This window comes from Salarias fasciatus, chromosome 3 (assembly GCF_902148845.1).
Source record: "Salarias fasciatus chromosome 3, fSalaFa1.1, whole genome shotgun sequence".
Classification (NCBI taxonomy): domain Eukaryota; kingdom Metazoa; phylum Chordata; class Actinopteri; order Blenniiformes; family Blenniidae; genus Salarias; species Salarias fasciatus.
The window spans coordinates 23,986,310-24,006,912 of NC_043747.1; the positions used below are offsets into that span (position 1 = coordinate 23,986,310).

The window sequence follows — 20,603 nt, forward strand, 5'->3', positions numbered from 1 at the left end:
TAATGTTTAAAACTCAGATAACACAAGAGTCATATTCATTTGTAGGAACATTTTGTTTCTGCTCCTTCTATCTCTGGAAACTCTGTGGACACTTTCATCTCTGAACACGTCCCTCTGCGATAAAAAGTCAGTTCAGGTTTTCGCCATTTGACATTTCCTACATCGTTATGGTGCATTACGGTTCGCTGTGTCTGAAGGACTCCATAGAAATGCTCCTTGTTTCTGTTTATCCGCGTAAAGGTTGAGATATCAGCGCAGAAAGGCCTCGCACGGCTTAATAAGAAAGGATTCCGTCGTCCTGCGAGCGCCGCCGCCGCAGACTAAAGGTTGCCTCCGCCGCCGCCGGCTCTGCTGTCGGGGTCGCTCCCATTTACATCTCATTACGGCGGACGGCTGGCGTTACACCAAGCTCCGTTTGTCCCCGTCAGCCCTCCGAGTCCCCGGCGAGACGCTCTTTCTTCTCTTCCTCCCTCCGATTCGTCAACAACCCGTTTAAAAACTGCAAAGGCCTCTTTTCCTTTTTCCTCTCCATGTCACGGGTGATTGGTTGGGTTGAAAGACGTCCTCGTTCACGAGTTTTCTATTTTTTTTTTTTTTTCCTCTTTAAACAAACATCCCATTAAATAAATCAACTAAATAAACTGGGTTTTTTTTCCACCTTCGCACAAGGACACACAAAGTGTTCTGGAGCAAACATTTAGCTAAAAGCTTAAAAAGGCAAACAGCCAAGCGCGGCGGTCGGGTCGCCACCTGAATCTGTCAGTCAGCCGTGATACTCGGCTCCGATCTGACAGCTGAACAGTTGGTGATGGCTGCACATTTCCACACTTCCTTGTTTCCCTACCAGTGTGGGTGCTTGTTTCATAAATAATTGATCCTGGCGCATTTCATCTGGACCCGTCCTTCGCCGCCTCCCGGCTCTCTGTGTGGGACTGCGTCTCCGTCTCATCTCCTTCGATCTGGATTCCCACCGCCGCCGCCGCCGCTGCCAGCGGGGCCTCGGGGTCCTTCTGCGAGGCCTCCTGCTTTAGACTGGATTCAAAAATTTGTCTTCGTCTTTCTGAAAATCTAACATGAGAGACTTACAGGCGTAAAATTACACCTGATCCTGAGTCAGGTATGTCTCTCTGACCTGTGGAGGCACTGATTCCTCTGGACCAGTGATTCCCAAAGTGTGGGCTGCGGCCCACTGGAGGGCCCTGAAGGCTCTGAAGGTGGGCTGGGAGAGGTAAATTACATAAAAACTTCATAGTTTTTAATATTCACTTTTATCCTTGAGCAAATTTAAACACAGGAGTCATAAACCTGTGTAAAGTATGGTCAAAAAGTAATCAAATAAATCCAAAATGTATCGAAAATATGTTCAAAAACTGCTCTGGAATAGATCCAAAATATTCTAGACTTATAATATCTGAACATGACTTAATCTTATCCCAAAATACTCCAGGATATGTCCAAAATCTATTTCACAGTATGTCAAAAATAAAACCACAATATGTCCAAAACACACTCTAGAACAAGTCAAAAAAGAGACACATGAACACGACTCCAAAAGCTACTGTAGAACCATGCAGAACCTACATGGGGTATGTCCAAAACATCTCAAATATATCCAAAAACAAGTCTAGAACATATCGGCTCTATTCTAAAAAATATTAGAATATATCTACAATACATCAAAAAATGATGGCAGAATAAATTCAAAAGTGCACTACAAACGATCAAAAAGCTACTCTACAACATCTCTTAAATATTGTACAATGACAAAATAATGACAAAAAACATGCTTGAATACATCCAAAAAGTACAATAGAAAAGATAGTAAACTAAATCAATGTATCCCAAAACTATTCACATTTATCCAAAAACTACTGTAGAATAGATGAAAAAACGTGAAAAATATAATTATTAAATAATTAAAAATATAATTACATAAAAATATAAAATATATGTAAAACCTCCAATGGAAGTAAATATATATATATAAACTTTATGCATCTTTCCAAAAAGCTGCTCTGGAATAGATCCCAAAGGTATTCTAGAATAGATCCACAATCTGATCTACAGTAGATGAAAACAAAAGAATAACAAACCTTTTCAATGTATCCAAAAATTACTTGAGAAAAAATCCAAAAACTAGTATAAACATATCTAAGAATTACTGTACAATATATCTCAAAAAATTAGTAAGTAAGTAAGTAAATAAGTAAGTCAAATTTATTTATATAGCACTTTTCCCAGAACAGCCGTCACAAAGTGCTTCACAGTGGTAAAAGAAAAAAAAATCAAAGCACAGCACAATACATTAAAAAAGAAAACAAACAAAAAAAACAAAGCGATAAGAAATCATATAGACAGTATATGTTACTGCCAAGACCACGTTGATTAGAGGGTCTAGAATGCCTTCAGAAACAGATCTGTCTGTAAGTGTTTTTAACTATGCTTCACTTTATCAAAAACTACTCAACAATAGATGCCAAAGCCACTGTAGAATTGATTCAACAACTACTCCAGAACATCTTCAAGAAATCCTTGACAATGTATCAAAAAAGTGAAAAAAAATTGCAGGGATATATCTAAACGAGAATAGAGAGAATACTGTAGTATATCTCTAAACATTACTGCGGAATATATCCCCAAACTACACCAGGATAGATCTAAAACCTGTCTAGATTATGAGCCAAAACTGTCTCTTGAATATTGAAAACGTGCTCTGGGATCAATCCAACCAGTGTTGTAGAATATCTCGAAGAACAATAAATATAAAAACTGTTCTTTCCTTCAGCGTTACTGTTCTTTCCCTTCATTTCGCCCTTCCTCCTCCTCCTCCTCTTCTCCATTTCTCTCTCTCTGCTCATCCCTCGCTTGCCAGGCTCCAGCTTGGTTTCCTGTTGCCATGGCGGCGGGATGCTGATGAGGGAGTGGATCTGCTCCGTGGTCGCGCTGGTAAACAAACACCGGCGTCACACTTTCAAAACTCCAATCAGACACACACACACACACACACACACACACAGACCGCCGCCAACGGACACACACCCGGCGAACCAGCGGGCCGTGAATCAGCGTCCGTTACGTAAGCGGGAGCCGGGCCGGTGGGCGGCGAGTTCCATCACCGGCGGTCAGCGAGGATCAGCCGGCAGCTGCACAAATGATCCAGATAAAAATACGGTCCGCATCCGGCGAGGGAGCCGGCGGTGGGCGGGCGGGGCGACGCGGTGATGTCATCGTCTGAAAAAGCTCCCCGGCAACAATCGGCCGCGGTTTTTGGCCACAAGGATCAAAAGTCAGAGGTTCAACCTGAAGGTGTCACAATGAAATCAGTGGATTTTTTTACACAGCAGGAAACACAAAGATGGTTTTACTAATTATAAAGACAAAACAAGGAGAAAGAGCTGAGAGTTCAAACTTCCACTTCTTTAACTTCAGTTCATCATGACTTTAGTTGGCTCAGAAGTATTTTGCTTTCTTCTGAGACAGGAAGGATTTTAGAATGCCCTTTTGACCTGCTTTGATGATGGTCTTCTGTCTTCATTACAAATGTGACCATAATTAAGAGAAAAGGACACCTTAAATGTGTCCGAAACGCCTCTTTAACTGGTCTTTAGTCTGTCTGAAAAACTTCCTTAGTCTGAAAGAGAAACTTACATGTCCGAAATGCATCTTTAATGAGTTTTTAATGTGTATGAAACACATTTTTAACTGGTCTTTCTGTCTGAAATGTCTCTTCAACTAGTCTTTAATGTGTCCAAAACGCCTCTTTAACTAGTGTTTCTGTCCTCTTTAACTACTTGTTTAACTATGTCCGAAACACATTTTTAACTAGTATTTAATGAGTCTCAAACATCTCTTTAACTTAACTAGTTTTAACTAAGTCTGAAAATATGTTTAACTACTCTTTAAACTGTCTGAATCACTTTTGCAAATAGTGTTAAATCCGCCAAAAATGTCTCTTTAACTAGTCGCTAATGTGTCTGAAATATCTTTTTAACTAGTCACAAATGTATTTAAACAACTGCATGTCAATTGTTGGTGTTGATATGATCAAAAACTTATTGAAAACAAGTCATCAACTAATCTGAAATTTATCCATCGAGAGAGATTGATGCAGGCCAGTTAACTTATTGCTAGCAAGACATCATTGTAACATTTTCACCTGTTTTTCTTTCTCCGTCTATGCATATATTTATGCTTATACAGATATATTATTAATGTTTGGTGATTAACTTTGTTCCTTCGGCAGCAGATCGCTGTGAAAACGGCTTCACTTCCGTCGTCTGCTCTCTCTAACACCTTCCGCCGCTTCGGACGCTCGAGCGCAGACAGTGGGGTAAATAAACAAAATAAAAGAAATGAGCTAAACAGATAAAAAGTCTCGTCGCCCACACAGCTGCACATTCACCAACAACAAGAAGAAGAACAAAATATACCATGAGCGCGGCGGCCCACTCAGTTTCAAGTGACATTTATAAAATCAATGGATAAACACACACACGGATATTAGCTGTGAATTATCTCTGGAGAGTTAAACAAGCTGAGATAAATGTCTTAATTCCTTCAGAACTGCAGCAGTGGGGACAGAAATCGCGGTGAGAGCAGTGAGGTGGCGGGTTTGTTGACGAACGCGGCCGGCCATGCAGCAGAGGCTCATGGGAGTTCAGAACAAGACCAGGAAGTTACCCGAGTGGAAAACAGGACTCGTCACAGAGAAACAGCTTGGTGTTAAGCTCCCGGTGAGATCTGATGATTCATGCTAACCTCCCGAACAAAAGCGCGCCGCGGGCCCCGTGAGTCAGTGATGCTCCGGCAGGTTGAGCAACGCAAGAATCACCGCGACGCCTTCAGGGGTCTGAAACCTGCAGGTCTGGAGCAACACGTTGCTCTGTAGTCCTGCTGGAATAGTTTACTGATAGTTTATCTGCACATTGTACGATTTTTCTTTATCTTTCCCTTTTTTTAATTAAAAGACTCTTACCTTCTGGAAGCAGATAGAAAAAATGTAGAGCAACCATTTAAAAAAATTTGAAAAAGCTTAAAAAGCTAATATGAAAAAACAAACAAAAAATGCTAAAATGGCTAAAAAAGTAAATAAATACAATACCCAAAATAAGTGCAAAAAATAAATGAATAAAATAAATTTTTGAAAAAAGATGAAACTGCAAAGTAAAGATGTAACTTTTGTTGTGCTTTGGGGTCAGTTGACATGGCGACGGCGATCGAAGAAACTGAAAGTGCAACTTTTTGAAAATGGCTTCCAGAGCAGAACTTTTTGAAATTTAATATGTTATTCATGGTTCATGGCAAAGTGGTTCCATTACTAAAAAGACCAACATCGCCAACTCGAGGCCTGGCATGCTAACTACACCGCAAAGTGACGTCCTCAAATGATGTCATTGAATCAAAAACACCTTTCTGAAATTCATCTTAACTTGAAACGCTGTTGGTGAAAAAGTTTTCTGAAAGCACTAATAAGAAAGTCAAGAAATCTATACTTCTATAAACACTGTACAAGATTTAAAATTTTAAATGGGAAAAAGAATAGAAAAAAACTGAAAATGAAATAAAACCAATCATACATCACACCTGGAATCAGACAATATGCAGACGATCATCAACGTTATCTCTGCTGATCTCGACTTAATTACAAAAACTAAAGTAGTTTTACTTCAGCATTTTAGATATTTCTACGTGTACAGTGGATAAAGTAGTGCCATGGCTTTGAGTTTGTGGAACCCGGATTCGAATCCCGAGTGTGTCAGGAGGACACAGTGTAAAATGCTGGAGAAGCGCTGGAGCTCCAGTTTCTTACATACAGTCCTGGAGAGACGAGAGGATTAGAAAACAACCCGCTCTCTCCGTGTAGCTAACACGGATGATGCTAAGCTAACCAGCTGCGGTATCTCATCCTCTCCAATTTCCCCGATCGCTCCTCTTCATTCTCATCCCGACATTAAAAGACAATCTTCTACCCAAAGCTACTTCCCAGCCAATTCAATTTGAGGGTAATCTGGCTCGACTACGGCGCTGTGGAAGCGGAGCGCCGTGCGTTACGCTACGTAGCGCCGGCTGATTCAATTTCGGTGCCGCCTGATGTAATCTGCCCCTCACCGGTGGGGGAAATGAGAAAAAGAAAAATAAAGAAGAGAAAAGTACAGAGTGCTCCAGCGTCATGCTAACAGTGATTGAGTTTGTCGGCGCGCACATCGCTGATTTACACGCAAATATTGAAAGTGCTCCTCTGGCCTCTCCTCCCGCTAATCCCTTCCATCTGATGCTTTATTATTTTCACTCCCTCATCGGCGAGCTCTCTCGCTCTCTTTTGTGTCTTTTCCGTCCCTTTTATTTCCTCTCCGTCTCCTCTTTGTTCCCCGCCCACTCGCTTCACTCTCCTAATTCAATTTGACTCCGCTCCGTTCGGCGGCGGAGCGCGGCGCCGCGGTGTTTGGATGGCGGAGAGCATGCACAGCCAAGGTAGGCGGATCGGGCCGAGCAGGAGCAGAAACAGAGCAGATGAGCAAGTTTGTTCTGAGGAAGAGGAGAGAAAATGCCGAACGGACACGCTGGGTCAGATCAGACGTCTTCAGACGGAGTTTTGAGGGACCCAGCGATATGTGAAAGACCGAGTGCTAAACTTTAGCAACTGTTAGCATTGAAAACTGATCAGTGATGGAAAAAGCTTGTTAATGAGAGCATCAGTCAGACATATTAACCCTTTAAGCTCGGGGCCATTTTCGCCTAAAAGTTCAACTAAAGACGTACCCAAAGTAAACTGAATGCTGTTCTTGAACTGTTTGGAGTACATGCATGGTTGGGGTCTCATTTGAAAGCTGACAACCTGTATTTTCACCCAGTGCAGTCAGAATTACTCTAGGTGCTACTGCCACAGATTTATTTATGTTGCAGCACACTGAATTAGGATGAATTTCATTCTCGCCTGAATTTTTTCCCTCTTAAAACACCTGGAAATAAGTCTGGAAGCACTGTGCGACCTTGAAAACACAATTTTGCTAAAGCCTGGGGTCTTACATAGTTCAGGTCAAAATGTCAGAGCAGTACTACAAGAAATGAGTGTTTCACACATGTATTTGTACTCCTATGCCCGGGCGGGGTCAATTTTGGACATCCTCTGTATACCCTCTGGATGCCCTCTGTACAATGGTATATGTTGGTTTTTGGCCCATTTTTACATTATTTTCACTCCAAAAACTCATAAAGTACTCAAAAAATCACTTCAGATAGGCTTCAGTGTGGGATAAGGCCCTCAGACTGAGAGGAGCAGGGACAGACAGCAGGTGCATCCCTCAGCAGATATCTGAGAAGTCACAAAACCCCGCTAGCGGGCCAGCCAGCCATTCAGCAAGCTCATTGGCTACCAGCCCTGTCAGTCAAACGTTTCTACCGACGTGATTGGCTCAGAATACGTTGATTACGAGTGATGACGACCGATGACGTGGACCATCATTTTCGGCAGCGGTTGGCTGGTTAGCCATCGGAGGGCGGGATGAGTCACTTGATTGGTTGAAATATGACGAATAAGCAACGGAAACCGATCAGTCGCCATATTGGATATCCTCAGAGTGAGGGAGAGACGTCTGGATGTTTTTATCTGATAAAAAAATGGATTATTATCGGACGCGCACGCGGAGAGACGCGCCGCGTGCGCGCGCGGTGGCGCGTCTAATTCTGGATTATTTGCTTATTTCAAGACATGTTTTGGACAAAAGGCTATACTTTCTAGCTTTGCCTGGATGCATACGCTTGTACTGTGGCAGTTTTTGCTGGATTATCTGGATTATGGATCGTCTGTGATCAGTTATGAGCCTCCAAAGGTGAGTTGCGCTGTTTACTTAATTTGCTGTATGTTGGACAAATGTGTTTATATTACCCGCTGTGGTAATCACATCTGAAAATGGTTTATACCAGCGGATTCATGAGAATATCAGCTTTCTAACGGTACATAGTACGTCTGTGGAATATGCAAAATAATTAATAAATGCATCGGGAGAAGTTGACCGGCCCGTCTGAGCTTAAGGGGTTAAGTCAAATGAAGTATTATTGACCCTGTTCAAGCTTAACTACAGAGATATTGTTACATTGTTTGGCTTAATATTGCATTTTCTATTTTCTTCACCTCTGAAAACGTGGATTTGTACTCTGTTCCTCTTTCGAACCATCAGACACACTGAATGTAGCAGAACTGTCTTCCTTCCTGATACTGGGAACCACTGACTGGCCATTGGTTGTGGGTTTCTGAAGGCAATTAAAAGACGGAAAACAAACACAAAGAACCAATGGAATGGGTTGAAAAAAAGAACTGCACCGGTGACACTAATTCGTTCATCAATAGTCAAATCAATCGACTGAAGAAAAAACCCATACGGTCCTGAAAATAGATATATGACTGGAAATGAGTATTTGAAGCTGTTAAAAGCAAAATAAAGTCATAATATGTCCTCTTGAGTTTTGTTGTCATTCTCATTAATATTAAAGAATAAGAACTTCTCAATACTCCAAGCTGTTTGAGAAGAGTGAAAACATGGAAAAGCTTCAAAATCGAATATGAAAATTAACTATATGACAGTTTTAACAGATTTTACCAGAGAACCCTGCCTCAAAAAAAAAAAACATTTGAGAGATTCTGCCTTTAGAAAAGCTTCTTTAAATTATTGTTTGAGCGTGTGTGTGCACAAGTGTGTCTGTATGTTATAATGTTTGTGTGCGTGTGTGCATATGCATGTGCACTTTCTGTAGTTGTGTATTGTGTGTGCTTGCGTGTGTGTATGTTATCAGATATAATTTGTGTGTGCATACGCATGCATGCATATGTCTGTATTTTTGTGGGAGTGTGAAATCAGTATCAGTTGTGTGAGTGTCTGTGTACGTGCATGCATATACATGTGTTTGTATTTGCATTTTTGTGTGTGCATGTGCTGACGTATTCCTGTGTCTATTTCTGTGTGGATTTATTTTGTGTGTGTGTGTGTGTGTGTGTGTGTGTGTGTGTGTGTGTGTGTGTGTGTGTGTGTGTGTGTGTGTGTGTGTGTGATTCCCTAATTGAAGACACGTGTTGATAGATTAATTAAAGCAATAATTCATTTGGATGTGGTGAATAAAACATGAATAAAGGTCAATATATTATTCAGCGGCTGCAGTCGTCTATTGAACGCACACGGACACACACACACACACACACACACACACACACACACACACACACAAAGATGCAATCAAATATGGTCACACACACTTGAGTAGGCACATGTCGGCACACAAACACACACAATTCATTCATTATTGAGGCGGCTGTTGATGTATAATTTAGCAGAGACTGCAGGTATCACAGGCCCGCAGCCGGAAAAAGACACTTAAATGATTCAGACACACACACACACACACACACACAGACACACACACACACACACACACACACACACACACACACACACACACACACACACACACACACACACACACACACACACACACACACGACTCTATCTCTGTCACACACATTAAAGTTTTAGGGGTTTTATTGTGGTTTAAATTGAGGTTAAATGGTCACAATGAGAAACGACTGCTGGCAAACAATCCATCCTGAGAGGAGAGAAGGAGGAGGAGGAGGTGAAGGAAGAGTAGGAGTAGGAGGAGGAGGAGGAGGAGGAGGTGAAGGAAGAGTAGGAGTAGGAGGAGGAGGAGGAGGAGGAGGTGAAGGAAGAGTAGGAGTAGGAGGAGGAGGAGGAGGTGAAGGAAGAGTAGGAGTAGGAGGAGGAGGAGGAGGAGGTGAAGGAAGAGTAGGAGTAGGAGGAGGAGGTGAAGGAAGAGTAGGAGTAGGAGGAGGAGAGCTTAAGGAGGAAATAAAGAAACTAGAGGAAAGACTGAGGAAGGAATAAAGAGGAGTAGAGGAGATATTAACCCATAAACATCAGTCTGATGAGCTTTCTGTGGCTTCTACTTAAAGTGTGTGTGTGTGTGTGTGTGTGTGTGTGTGTGTGTGTGTGTGTGTGTGTGTGTGTGTGTGTGTGTGTGTGTGTGTTTGCGTTAACACAAATATGCACACAGCCCCTATTTTCAATTGCTGATTACGTCCACACACACACACACACACACACACACACACACACACAGGTGTAACCTGATGGCAGTTCAAAGTTAAATTTGTGTAACTCATCTCACAGTAAAGACCTTTTCCTGTTTCCATCTCCAGTAAATGTTCCCACTGGCTCTCTGTCTGGTTTTCCCTCCTCCTCTTCCTCCTCCTCTAAATAACTCCATCTCTCCCACTTCAGGAATTACCTTCCTCATTTATCACAGATTGGGCGTCGTTTCCTGTCCTCCTGTCTTGGATCGAACCGGACAGATGGAGGAAAACGTCTCTCAGGATCATCATGATGCCGATGAAACTTCCTCCTCCAGTCAACAGGAGTTTGACGAAATAGTAAAAAAGTCTCTCTTTTCCATCTTTTCCAGACTCACCAGCAGTGGAAACATGTGGACTTTTGGACCGCAAACTGTCTGCTGATGGAAATCGAACCTATGTTCATTCTGAGAATCCAGAAGAAGCATCAGGTCGTCTGGACCTGGAATTTGTGGAACCCAGGTTTAATTCCCGAGTGTGACAAGAGGATGTTGAGTAAAAATGCTAGATATATATTAGGAGCAGCTTTAGTTTCTTACATGAGGGGATTGAACAACCAACCATAGGAAGGGACAACAACCTGCTCTTCCCACTTATCCAATGCTAATGATACTAAGCAGACCAGCTGCAGTGTTCCATCCTCCCGTCTCCCTGCAGGTTTTGATACAGCTGATCATTACACTCACACACCAGGCAGCTCTCACTGTGGTGTGTGTGTGTGTGTGTGTGTGTGTGTGTGTGTGTGTGTGTGTGTGTGTGTGTGTTGCTGCTGAACGCCGCTGATCCGTGCAGAGTCCCTTCTTAAATACCAGCCCTCATTATTCCAGGTCAGCTGTGATGATCCCTGCTAACGTGGCGAGGTCCTGGCAGGAGGCGGCGCGGTGGAGCAGCGGCTTGCACCGTCTCCACCGGGTTCCACTGTGTGTGTGAGTGTGTGTGTGTGTGTGTGTGTGTGTGTGGACTCAAACCGAGTGAGCAGCCTCTCTGTCCCATCACACCAAACATACGAACACTGAATATTTCAGCAGCCGGAAGGAAGAACAAAAAAAAAAAGAAAGAATGTGATGAAGTTATTTCAGACCGAGTCTTTAAATGAGTGCTGGATTATTCATGCTGCTGTTTGAGTGAGGAAGAGGAGCAGTGGTGGGAAGGGACGGCGGCTCACACAGACGGAGGATCGCCGTTTGGTTCCAGTGTTCCAGATGTTTTCTATACAGCGACCACTTCTTAGTTCAGTCTGAAGACATGAAAACATCTGGAGCTGCGACGAGACACCAAGAGGACAAAATGCTCCGAGCCGTTTGTGCGTCTGTTTATACGGCAACGGGACCTGGAGCTGAAAACAACTTCTTTGACAATGCTCCGATTCCGTCTCCGTGGAAATAGAGGAAAAAGCAGTATTTCAAAACAGCTGTTCTGCACATGTTCAGTAGATGAGAACAATGCTTTCCTCCAGAGTGTCAAGACTCCTAGTCCATCCTAGTCTCCTGGTCCCAGTCCAAATTCTCCTGAATCCTGGACCTGGTCCCGGTCCATATTCTCCTGGTCTCAGCCCATATCCTCCTGGTCACGATCCGGGTCTCAGACCATATTCTCCTGGTGTTGGTCTGAGTCCATTTTCCTCTGGTCCTGGTCCTGGTCCTAGTCCAGATTCTCCAGGACTTGGTAGTTTTAGAGTTGACAGTCACCGTAACATCAATCCAACCTGGTGTCCTGTCCATATGGATGTCATGTTCTCTCATTGTTAATGTTTAGAGTGTATTGTTCTCTGCAGTGTGTGTGTGTGTGTGTGTGTGTGGTTTCACTACAAAAACTAACGGCATCAACTAGTGGACCAACATGGAAAACTACATTGTTATTCAAAGTTTCTCCTGTTACCATGGAAACAGACATCATTTTCAAAATGTTTCCTTGTTAAAGTGGCTCTTTCCTGAAAGGAGAATGTATTTCACCTCTGTCACAGATTCAGGTGTTCGCAGATCTTCTACAGATGCGTGGAGCAGGAAAGATGGTGTAACTTGCCATGTTTACATGGTTTAAAGCATTTCACTCATTCTGTGTACAACATGCAAGAAAAGCTTTTAATAGATGGAAAACTTGTTACGTCTAACGCAAATGAGGTTTGTTTACTCAGCCGTGATTTGGATCCATCGTCATGACAACGTGAGATGTTGGTGGAGGGAGGGGTTGGTGGACGGGTGAAGAGGTGGAAAAGTCAACAGGAGGAAGCAGGGAAATGATATGAGGAAGGAACGTGAGGAGAAGACGGAGCGGAAGAACAACAGCGGTCGGAGGGATGAGGAGGTTTCCCCGGAGACCAGGAGACAAGGTTAAAAAGGCAGGATGGAGCGAAGCGGAGCGGAGAACGAGAGGAAGATTAAGGAGGAAGGCAGAGCCAGGGAGGAGTGTGAGGAATGCTGAGCTGGACTGTGTGTGTGTGTGTGTGTGTGTGTGTGTGTGTGTGTGTGTGTGTGTGTGTGTGTGTGTGTGTGTGTGTGTGTGTGTGTGTGTCTGTCTGTGTGTGTGTGTGTGTGTGTGTGTGTCTGTGTGTGTATTGATCTCAGAGAGACATGGAGAGTATATCGGAGATCTAATTTGCATTGATCACACTGGAGAATGCTGACGAGGACGTGCTTACACACACACACACACACACACACACACACACACAATAAGAGTGTGTTCCGTGCAGAACGGTTCCCAGCGTGGATCTAACAGCGATGCGCTCTCACCTGTCACCTCTACAGTCAAAGTGTCATGTCGGCCGTGCCGCTGTGTCACAGGGTTCTATGTGAATAAGTTCTAGAATGCTTCAGTTCTAGAATCTTCAATGTGTCAAGGTTCTAGAAAGGCTCACAGTTCAATGAATTGTCTTTTCATGGATCAATGTTCTGTGTGTCAGTGTTCCAGACTATATCAGAGTTCTGGAATGTGTGCAGGTTCTGTGCATCAGAGTTTAAGAATCTTTCAGAGTGTGAGACTTTTACAATATGTCAGATTTCTTGGAGTCAAAGTTCTCGAATACTGAAATGGTCTTGTGGTTTAAGTATTCACTGAGTAAATATGTTAATTGACGGAACGTTAGCTGTGAAGTTAAACCTAGAACTCTGTAAAGTCAATGAACCATTGGTTCACTCCAGATTATTTAAAAGAGATTTTTAGTTCTCCAGGGTAGCAAAAGCTAATAACTTCAGAAAACACTCAAACTGTCTCTTCAGTGTGAGATCTTTCCTCTCTACTCTAAAAACAAAAACCAAGCAGATGTTTACATAGGAGTCAAAAAAAGTGACCATGCTAATGCTAATGCTAACACTTGAGGAGAAAACAGAAAGACGCGGGTAGTCTGGAAGCTTTACGTAACCGTCAGTGAGAGCTGGTTTCGGTCGGCGACACGCCGACCTCCACGCCGACACAAAGCAAAGGCACAGAACAGAAGAGCGGCTGAAAGCAGGTCATCCATGGCGAGCTTCAAACGGAGGAAGAGAGAGGAGAAAACAGAGCGCTAGCCAGCTAAGTGATGCTAATAACAGGGAGTCAACGCCGGCTAATGAAGGGATGAGGGAGATGGAGGGGAAGGTAAAGAGGTTGCGGGGCTTATGTAAGCGTACTGAGGCGTCTCCCGAGACCCGCACACACAAATTAAGACGGGAAGTGGCACACCAGCACAAACACACAGGCACTGAAAGGGCGTCTGGGGAGGCTAATGTAGCATCTGTGTGCTTGTCAGCGTCGGTGGATGTCGCGGCGCGTTGTCTGCGTCTCCTTCCAACCAGACGTCTCTCGGAGAGACTTTCTGTCTCCTCCGCTCCATCACAAGCTCCCAGACTTCCATTTTCTCTGGAAACTGTGACAACAGGGAACATACGCTGGTATCAAGTGTTTCTTTTCATTTACGGAACCTTCCAAATCTTCTGAATAATAATATCAACATGTCAATATGTTAGTATTACGTGTAGGGAGATGCTGTATCAGGATTATCTGATGCTACATCAATGGACGAAGATTCTCTATACTCTGGATTATCTAGTGTTACACAGAGGAAGACCCTCTATAGTCTGTCTGAATTTTACTCCGGTCTGAAATCCACAAACTATCCTGGATTTCCCTGAAAGGCTCCGAGACGTCTGACTGTTTTCGCTCCGCTCCGTCATGGTTTTCTGTTTCTGACAAGCACCGCTCAGATTTGTGGGAGCATCTGCAGTCTGCAGACGTTAAGAGTTCTCAAAGCTGCCAAGATCAGGATCCTTCCACATACGAGATGGGAAAAAAAAGAGGCCAAAACACACTTTTGTTACAAAGTGCTAGCGAGAGAGACGGCGCGACAAACTCTGAGAGCTACCAGAACACAGACTGAGGTTTGAGTTTTCAACTAGCTGAATTTAACCTTTTGAACTGAATTTTATCACCGACTTGACAAAGACGAAAGAAAACTATCCAAACACGCCAAAGGTACGTTGAAGAAACATGCTAACACAGGAGGAGAGAGGAGTGGAGCAGGTTTCAGACTGCCTACCTCCTTCTGGTGGTACTTGATGGCCAGTTTGAGCTTGGCCAGGTCGTGGCACTGCCGCGGGTCCAGCTCCTCGCTCTGGTCGTTGTCCCGGTGGTTCAGGATGGTCTCCAGCTCTCTGGAGCTCCGCGCCTGGTCCAGCAGGTCCTTGGCGAACCGCTTGCACTGCTGCGAAAGTTCCTCGTATTCCTGTCGGAACTCGTTCTCCACCTGAGAGCAGAGGGAGGAGCGCTTCAGATTTCAGGGAAAAACCCGTCAGATGGAGAAAACCTAAGCTGAATGACTGAGTGTGAGTCTGTCAGATGAGACTGTCTGGTAGAAGACCCAGGTGTGGTATCAGGTTAGCTTTAGCTAGGCGGGCCGCCCTCGCCTTGCTGAGTTCTTTGAGCTCCCAGCCGAGTCTGAAGGCGGTGAGGATCGGATCTTCACTGGACAGAGCGATGAGCGACGGCGAGGCCAGCGCTTTGTAGATGTTGAGTCGAGACCGCGAATGTCGAAGGCTGTCCACCTACAGAGAGACGGAGAACTATCAGCATTAATACTGTTCACAAATCCACTAAAGTCAACATGAAAGATCTGCCATGACATTAGCACCCAGATTATAGAGCATCTTCCTCCTCTAACATCCAGATTATAGAGCCTACTAAGTGAATGTACTCACTTCTGAACTGGATACACACTCGACACAGTCACATCGTATCTGGTGTGGTCTTGGGATGGTAACCTGCAAAACACAGTCAGAACTAAACATGAGTAAAACATTATTTTATCCATTAAAAGGCAGAAGAAGCAAGATTCCTTCAGAAAGCCAGGCTGGCTCGCAGCTCACCTTCCGCTGGACGAGCAGCTTAATGATCTCGTAGTTGTTGGTGTGAGCGGCGAGCATGATGGGCGTGATGTCCGGCGTGAACTCTGAGAACTGACTGTCCATCATCAGCGAGGGAACCTGACAGAGACAGAACTGTCAGTGTCCGTCCGATCTGAACGGGAGACGAAACGCTTCCAAATGGAAGACTAGCCAGGTCTACTAACTAACGAGGTGGTTTTCCAAGAAAATTACACAGTCCTGATTTTGTAAGGAACAAAATGGGTCAGATACACACTTCAATTGACCATTTAATCACTTAAATCAATATCGAAAATGTTTCATATTTCCATTTAGTTTTTTTGAGCCAATAAAATATTCACAATGGATTTTTTTCTCCTTTTTGTATAGAAATTGGTGAAGAATTTTTAGGTTATTAGACACAATTTTCAATTCAGACAGAGCTGAATATATAAGTAAAGGAGGAAGATGAGGAAGAGGAGGAGGGCGAGAGGAACGATTTGGTTCTCCTGCGAGGTAAAAGTCAGTCCACACCTCCTCCTCCTCCTCCTCCTCGTCTTAAAATTTACTTCATCTCATCTCTCCTCTTTCCTCCTGCAGTGAGAGCAAGGAGTGAGAACAGCTGTCATGGAAGTCCAACACACACACACACACACACACCCACACACACCCACACACACACACACACACACACACCCCTTCGGATAAGAAGCACTAATTGGCAGATAAAAAGGAAGATCTGATCTTAAACTCTTCTCCGCCGTGCGAGATGAAAATCTACCGAGGAACAGAAACGCTGCAACAACACATTCGCTTCACATCCTCGTCCAACCGATGAGAGCAAACCAAAACCTTCCCACAATCCTCCGCTCCGGCCAAGGCTCGGTTACCATGGCAACCAGCACACTGGCAGCCGGAGATGGTCCAAGATTGGACGTAGTAGAAGAAGAAGGAGAAGAAGGAGAAGAAGAAGAAGAAGAAAAGAAGAAGAAGAAGAAAAGAAGAAGAAGAAGAAGAAGAAGCAGAAGAGTCTTCCTCATCTCATCCCGCTCTCTGGACCTCAGATTTCAGACACATCTATGTTCCAAGTTACTCTGGGAAACTTTTCTTTTAAATGAGATATCACTAAATAATCATCGAAGAGTAAACACTTTGCCAATTAAAGTTAAGATTTATTCTTCTCAAATGTATTTTTCTCAGTGTAGAGCAACCGTGACTCAAAACAGCTGGAGCTGAACAAAAAAGTTCAATTTCCACCTGAACAGAGCCTAAATATCCTCTTTAAACTTTGCATTTTCCTGTTTTTTAATCAAGATGTCTTGTATAATAAAGGCGAAGAGTGAGAAGACGCCCCCTCACTCTGCAGATAATCTCACAGTGTGAAAGGAAGAAGAGAAAAATCTATATTTAGAGAAGCAATCTGAGGAATTCGGCTTCATAAAAGGACGACTGGAGGGATTAAACGGGGAAGAGTCGCAGCTCTACGACTCCTAAATGACTTTAAATCTCTCCTCAGTGTCCCTGAACACCTACCCTGGAAGAGGGCTGTGCAACACGTGCTGTAAGACGCTCTTTAATTCAACCTCACACACGCACACACACGCACACACACACACACACACACACACACACGCAGACGAACACACTGTCTGTCTGCAAATCCTGTTTCACAGCTCGTCTGGAAAACGAGCCGTTTCATTTTCCTGCCCTCGGCAGCGTTTCAATCGATGGCTGCACGGCTCAGCTCATCGCGGCGCGGCGTAGATCGGCGTAGATCGGCGTCGGCCCGCACCTGCTTCTCGCCGCTGGGCCGGCGGTGCGACAGCAGCAGCTCCACGGCGCCCACCACCTCCTTGCGGATGGCGTAGAGCAGCGCGTCGCCCGTGTGGATGCCGTGGTCCAGCAGCAGCTCCATGATCTCCAGGTTCTCGTTCTCGATGGCGATGAGCAGCGCGCTGCGGCCCAGCGGGTCCAGGCAGTTCACGTCCATGTTGTAGTAGACCTCCGCCTCGCGGAGCGCGTGTTTGACTCCCGCATAGTCACCTGCAGGGAGAGCACCATCAGCTGGAGGTAAACATGAAGGAACAACCCACCACATTCTCTGGCTCGTCCGGCCCTGTTCATCCTGCCGGAGTGTGTGCGTGTGTGACCGCCACACTTTTCTGATCCAAGGACATTCTGATGGAGCGACCGTCCGCTGGAGCGTGAGCCGTAGAGGCGACACCTGTGAACCGGCGGCTGCAGCTCCACTCCGCCGTCCAGCTGTTCCACTGTCACCTCCCATCAGCTCAGCATCGCTTAACAGGTGAGTGTGTGTGTCAGTGTGTGTGTGTGTGTGTGTGTGTGTGTGTGTGTGTGTGTGTGTGTGTGTGTGTGTGCGCGCTACCTTTCTCCACAGCAGTGAGGTAGGCCCTCTCCTCAGCAGAAAGCTCTACTTCCGCCCGGACAATCTGCAGCGGGATGCGATCTCGGTACGGCGAATACGTCGCCTGAAGTACGAAAACACAAAGAGCAAAAAAAAAAAAAAAAGTTTAGAAACTGTAAACTTTCAAACACATCAGTCGATCTTACAGTATGTGTGTGTGGGGTGGGGGTGGGGGTGGGGGTGGGGTCCACTCACATATATTACACCATCATCTGCATACGTGGAGAACATTTCACACATCCTGAATGATAATGAATGAATTTATACAAGATGAAAGACGTGACGTCCTGCGTCTGGACTCCTCCAACTCTGAACCACCTGAATGAAACTTTGATTCTCTCCACTTTGCTTTAAGCCGATCAGACTCATAAACAGGCTGTGCTGAGTTTAGATCCTGTCACGGTGTCCACGGTGGGAGGCGGTAGTTTATCATGTTATCACTAGAGCTGTCAAATGATTACAATTTTTAATCAGATTAATCACAGTTTACAAATTAATTAATCATGATTAATCACAAATAATCACAATTTCCAACTATGTCTGAAATAAACCATTTTTTTTCCTGTATTGCATTAACAAAAAACGACAGGACATGATTATATATATTTAACACATGATGTGTTTTTTATTTGGGCTCCAAATGAAATAAATATTCAAAAAACTGAAACATGCACACCATAACATAATGTGTGTGTGTGTGCAGTGCTCCCTCTGCAGTCCCTCTAAAGTTGGCTTTTGGCAGGAGTTACATTTTCAGGTCTGTAACAAATGAAGCACCACAAGAAAAGTAAAACTAAGAAATACCACACTTTTTTCTTGCACAATTAAACAGGGAATTCTTAGCCAGTGTTCCTTTTTGTGTGGAAAACAGAAAACTGCTTCAACATTTTTTTAATCAAACAAGTAGAATCCATGGGGCCAGCCGGCTTATCTCCCTCCATATTGCTTTCTTCTTCTGTTTTGATAAATGGGTTGACGCCAGGCCTCCTTTGCCTCCTGTCTGCTGTCTCAGAGGTGAGGCTTCTTCTTCTTCTTCGGTTGCTGGTAGCTTGCAGGCAGCTTGCATTCCATGCGGGTGCACTACCGCCACCCGCTGGTAGAGGTGAGGCTTGTCATTATGCGCATGCGTTAAACTGCGCCAAAAAAATTTTAATGAGATTGATTACATAAATTAATTAATGCCATTAACGCATTATTTTTGACAGCCCTAGTTATCACACAGGTAATCATCCTAACTGAGATCTTCTAAACAAAGAACTAGAAGAATCAGGGTTGAATCATTTTGTCATCAAACCCCAACTGACAGTCCTCCTCTTCTGACTCTGGTTCTGCAGGTTTTTTGCTGTTAAACTGAGTTTATATTTCCCTTCGCCTCCTCCGTTTTCTCATGTGGAATTATTTTTCTTTGTGTTTGGAGCTTCTGAATGTATCTTAATTGAATTAGATAACTCAGCATCGTTCTCAGTTCTCGCATCATTGTAGCTGCAGGAAGAGTCACAGAGGATGTGATAAGACTGTGACAACAGGAGGCTCACACACCTCCTTTCTCTCGGTGTCAACGTGTGAGGGGATTAGCATTAGCATTAGCGGGGAGCCGGATAAGAAGGGTGTGTGTGTGTGTGTGTGTGTGTGTGTGTGTGTGTGTGTGTGTGTGTGTGTGTGTGTGTGTGTGTGTGTGTGACTCACCTTCTTGTAGTACAGCTGTGTCATGGGATTCATCTGGACCGTCTGGGGAGGGAAAAGAAGAACGGAGAGTTAATGAGGAGCGCGGAGATGGAGGGTTTCAGCACTGCAACGTGGAGCTCAGTGAGATGTGGAGATACATTCAGAAATTCATCTACACGGCAACGATCAAACCAGCAACCTCCCGATTGTGAGACAACCACCCGGTCATCAATAACAGGGTGTAAATACAGACAGCAGAACGAACCATTTTCCCAAAAATCCAGAAATTGCACTATAATGCTATTGCATTAGTACGTGTGTGTGTGTGTGTGTGTGTGTGTGTGTGTGTGTGAACCATAGGCAGTGAGTGAAAATCTCTAAAATGTCAAAATCCAAAGTAAAAAAAAAAAAAAAACAATATTGAACAGGTATATAGTTAATACATAAGTGTATAACTATATTAAAATTAATCAGAATTAAATAATATAAAACTAAACGGTGTACGATTTAAAATAGTATATATGATAGATGTGTAGCAGTATATGATTAACAGGAATGCAAGAAAAACAGTAAATAATAAACTATAGTACATTCAGAAATAATACTATCTGACTCAAAAAGGAAAATGGCAACAGCTCAAACATAAAAAACAAACAAACAAAAAAACCTCCATCATTGACCAGATCAGGAGAATCATGGAACATCAACAGGGATGAATGGAGGAATTGGAACTGCTGTTGGATTTGACTGGTACTTGACATGACATAGTTATATATTTTTTTAACAAGGCTAAGGTTATTAGCAGTCTTTCAATAAGATGACAACACACTTCTCAGAGCGGACGCCTCGACGGACGGGTCGACAGTCGGAGCGTCTCAGATTATTGGCTCAACGTCCGTCCGGCACAACAGAACCACGGAGAAGTTTAGTTCTCAGTATCTCTGAGCACCTTGTCTTGTAAACGGACGACCAAAACACAATGAACGTTTTCCTTTTCCACTTGAACTCATCTTTCATGCTGTTTTGACACCAGTTCGGAGAA

General features: G+C 43.9%; 1 protein-coding gene across 1 annotated transcript in view; it reads right to left on the reverse strand.

Moving 5' to 3' along the window:
* Nucleotides 1–19,620, reverse strand: part of trpc5a (transient receptor potential cation channel, subfamily C, member 5a) — a 52,371-nt gene extending 32,751 nt beyond the window's left edge. The window contains exons 1-7 of the mRNA XM_030087881.1: nucleotides 19,583–19,620; nucleotides 17,858–17,960; nucleotides 17,264–17,514; nucleotides 15,475–15,591; nucleotides 15,307–15,369; nucleotides 15,016–15,153; nucleotides 14,649–14,855 (exon numbers count right to left, since the gene is read on the reverse strand). Of these exons, the coding sequence (XP_029943741.1) occupies nucleotides 14,649–14,855; nucleotides 15,016–15,153; nucleotides 15,307–15,369; nucleotides 15,475–15,591; nucleotides 17,264–17,514; nucleotides 17,858–17,960; nucleotides 19,583–19,615 (912 nt within the window). The 5' untranslated portion in view covers nucleotides 19,616–19,620. The remainder of the gene's footprint in view (nucleotides 1–14,648; nucleotides 14,856–15,015; nucleotides 15,154–15,306; nucleotides 15,370–15,474; nucleotides 15,592–17,263; nucleotides 17,515–17,857; nucleotides 17,961–19,582) is intronic.
* Nucleotides 19,621–20,603: the final 983 nt, after the last annotated feature.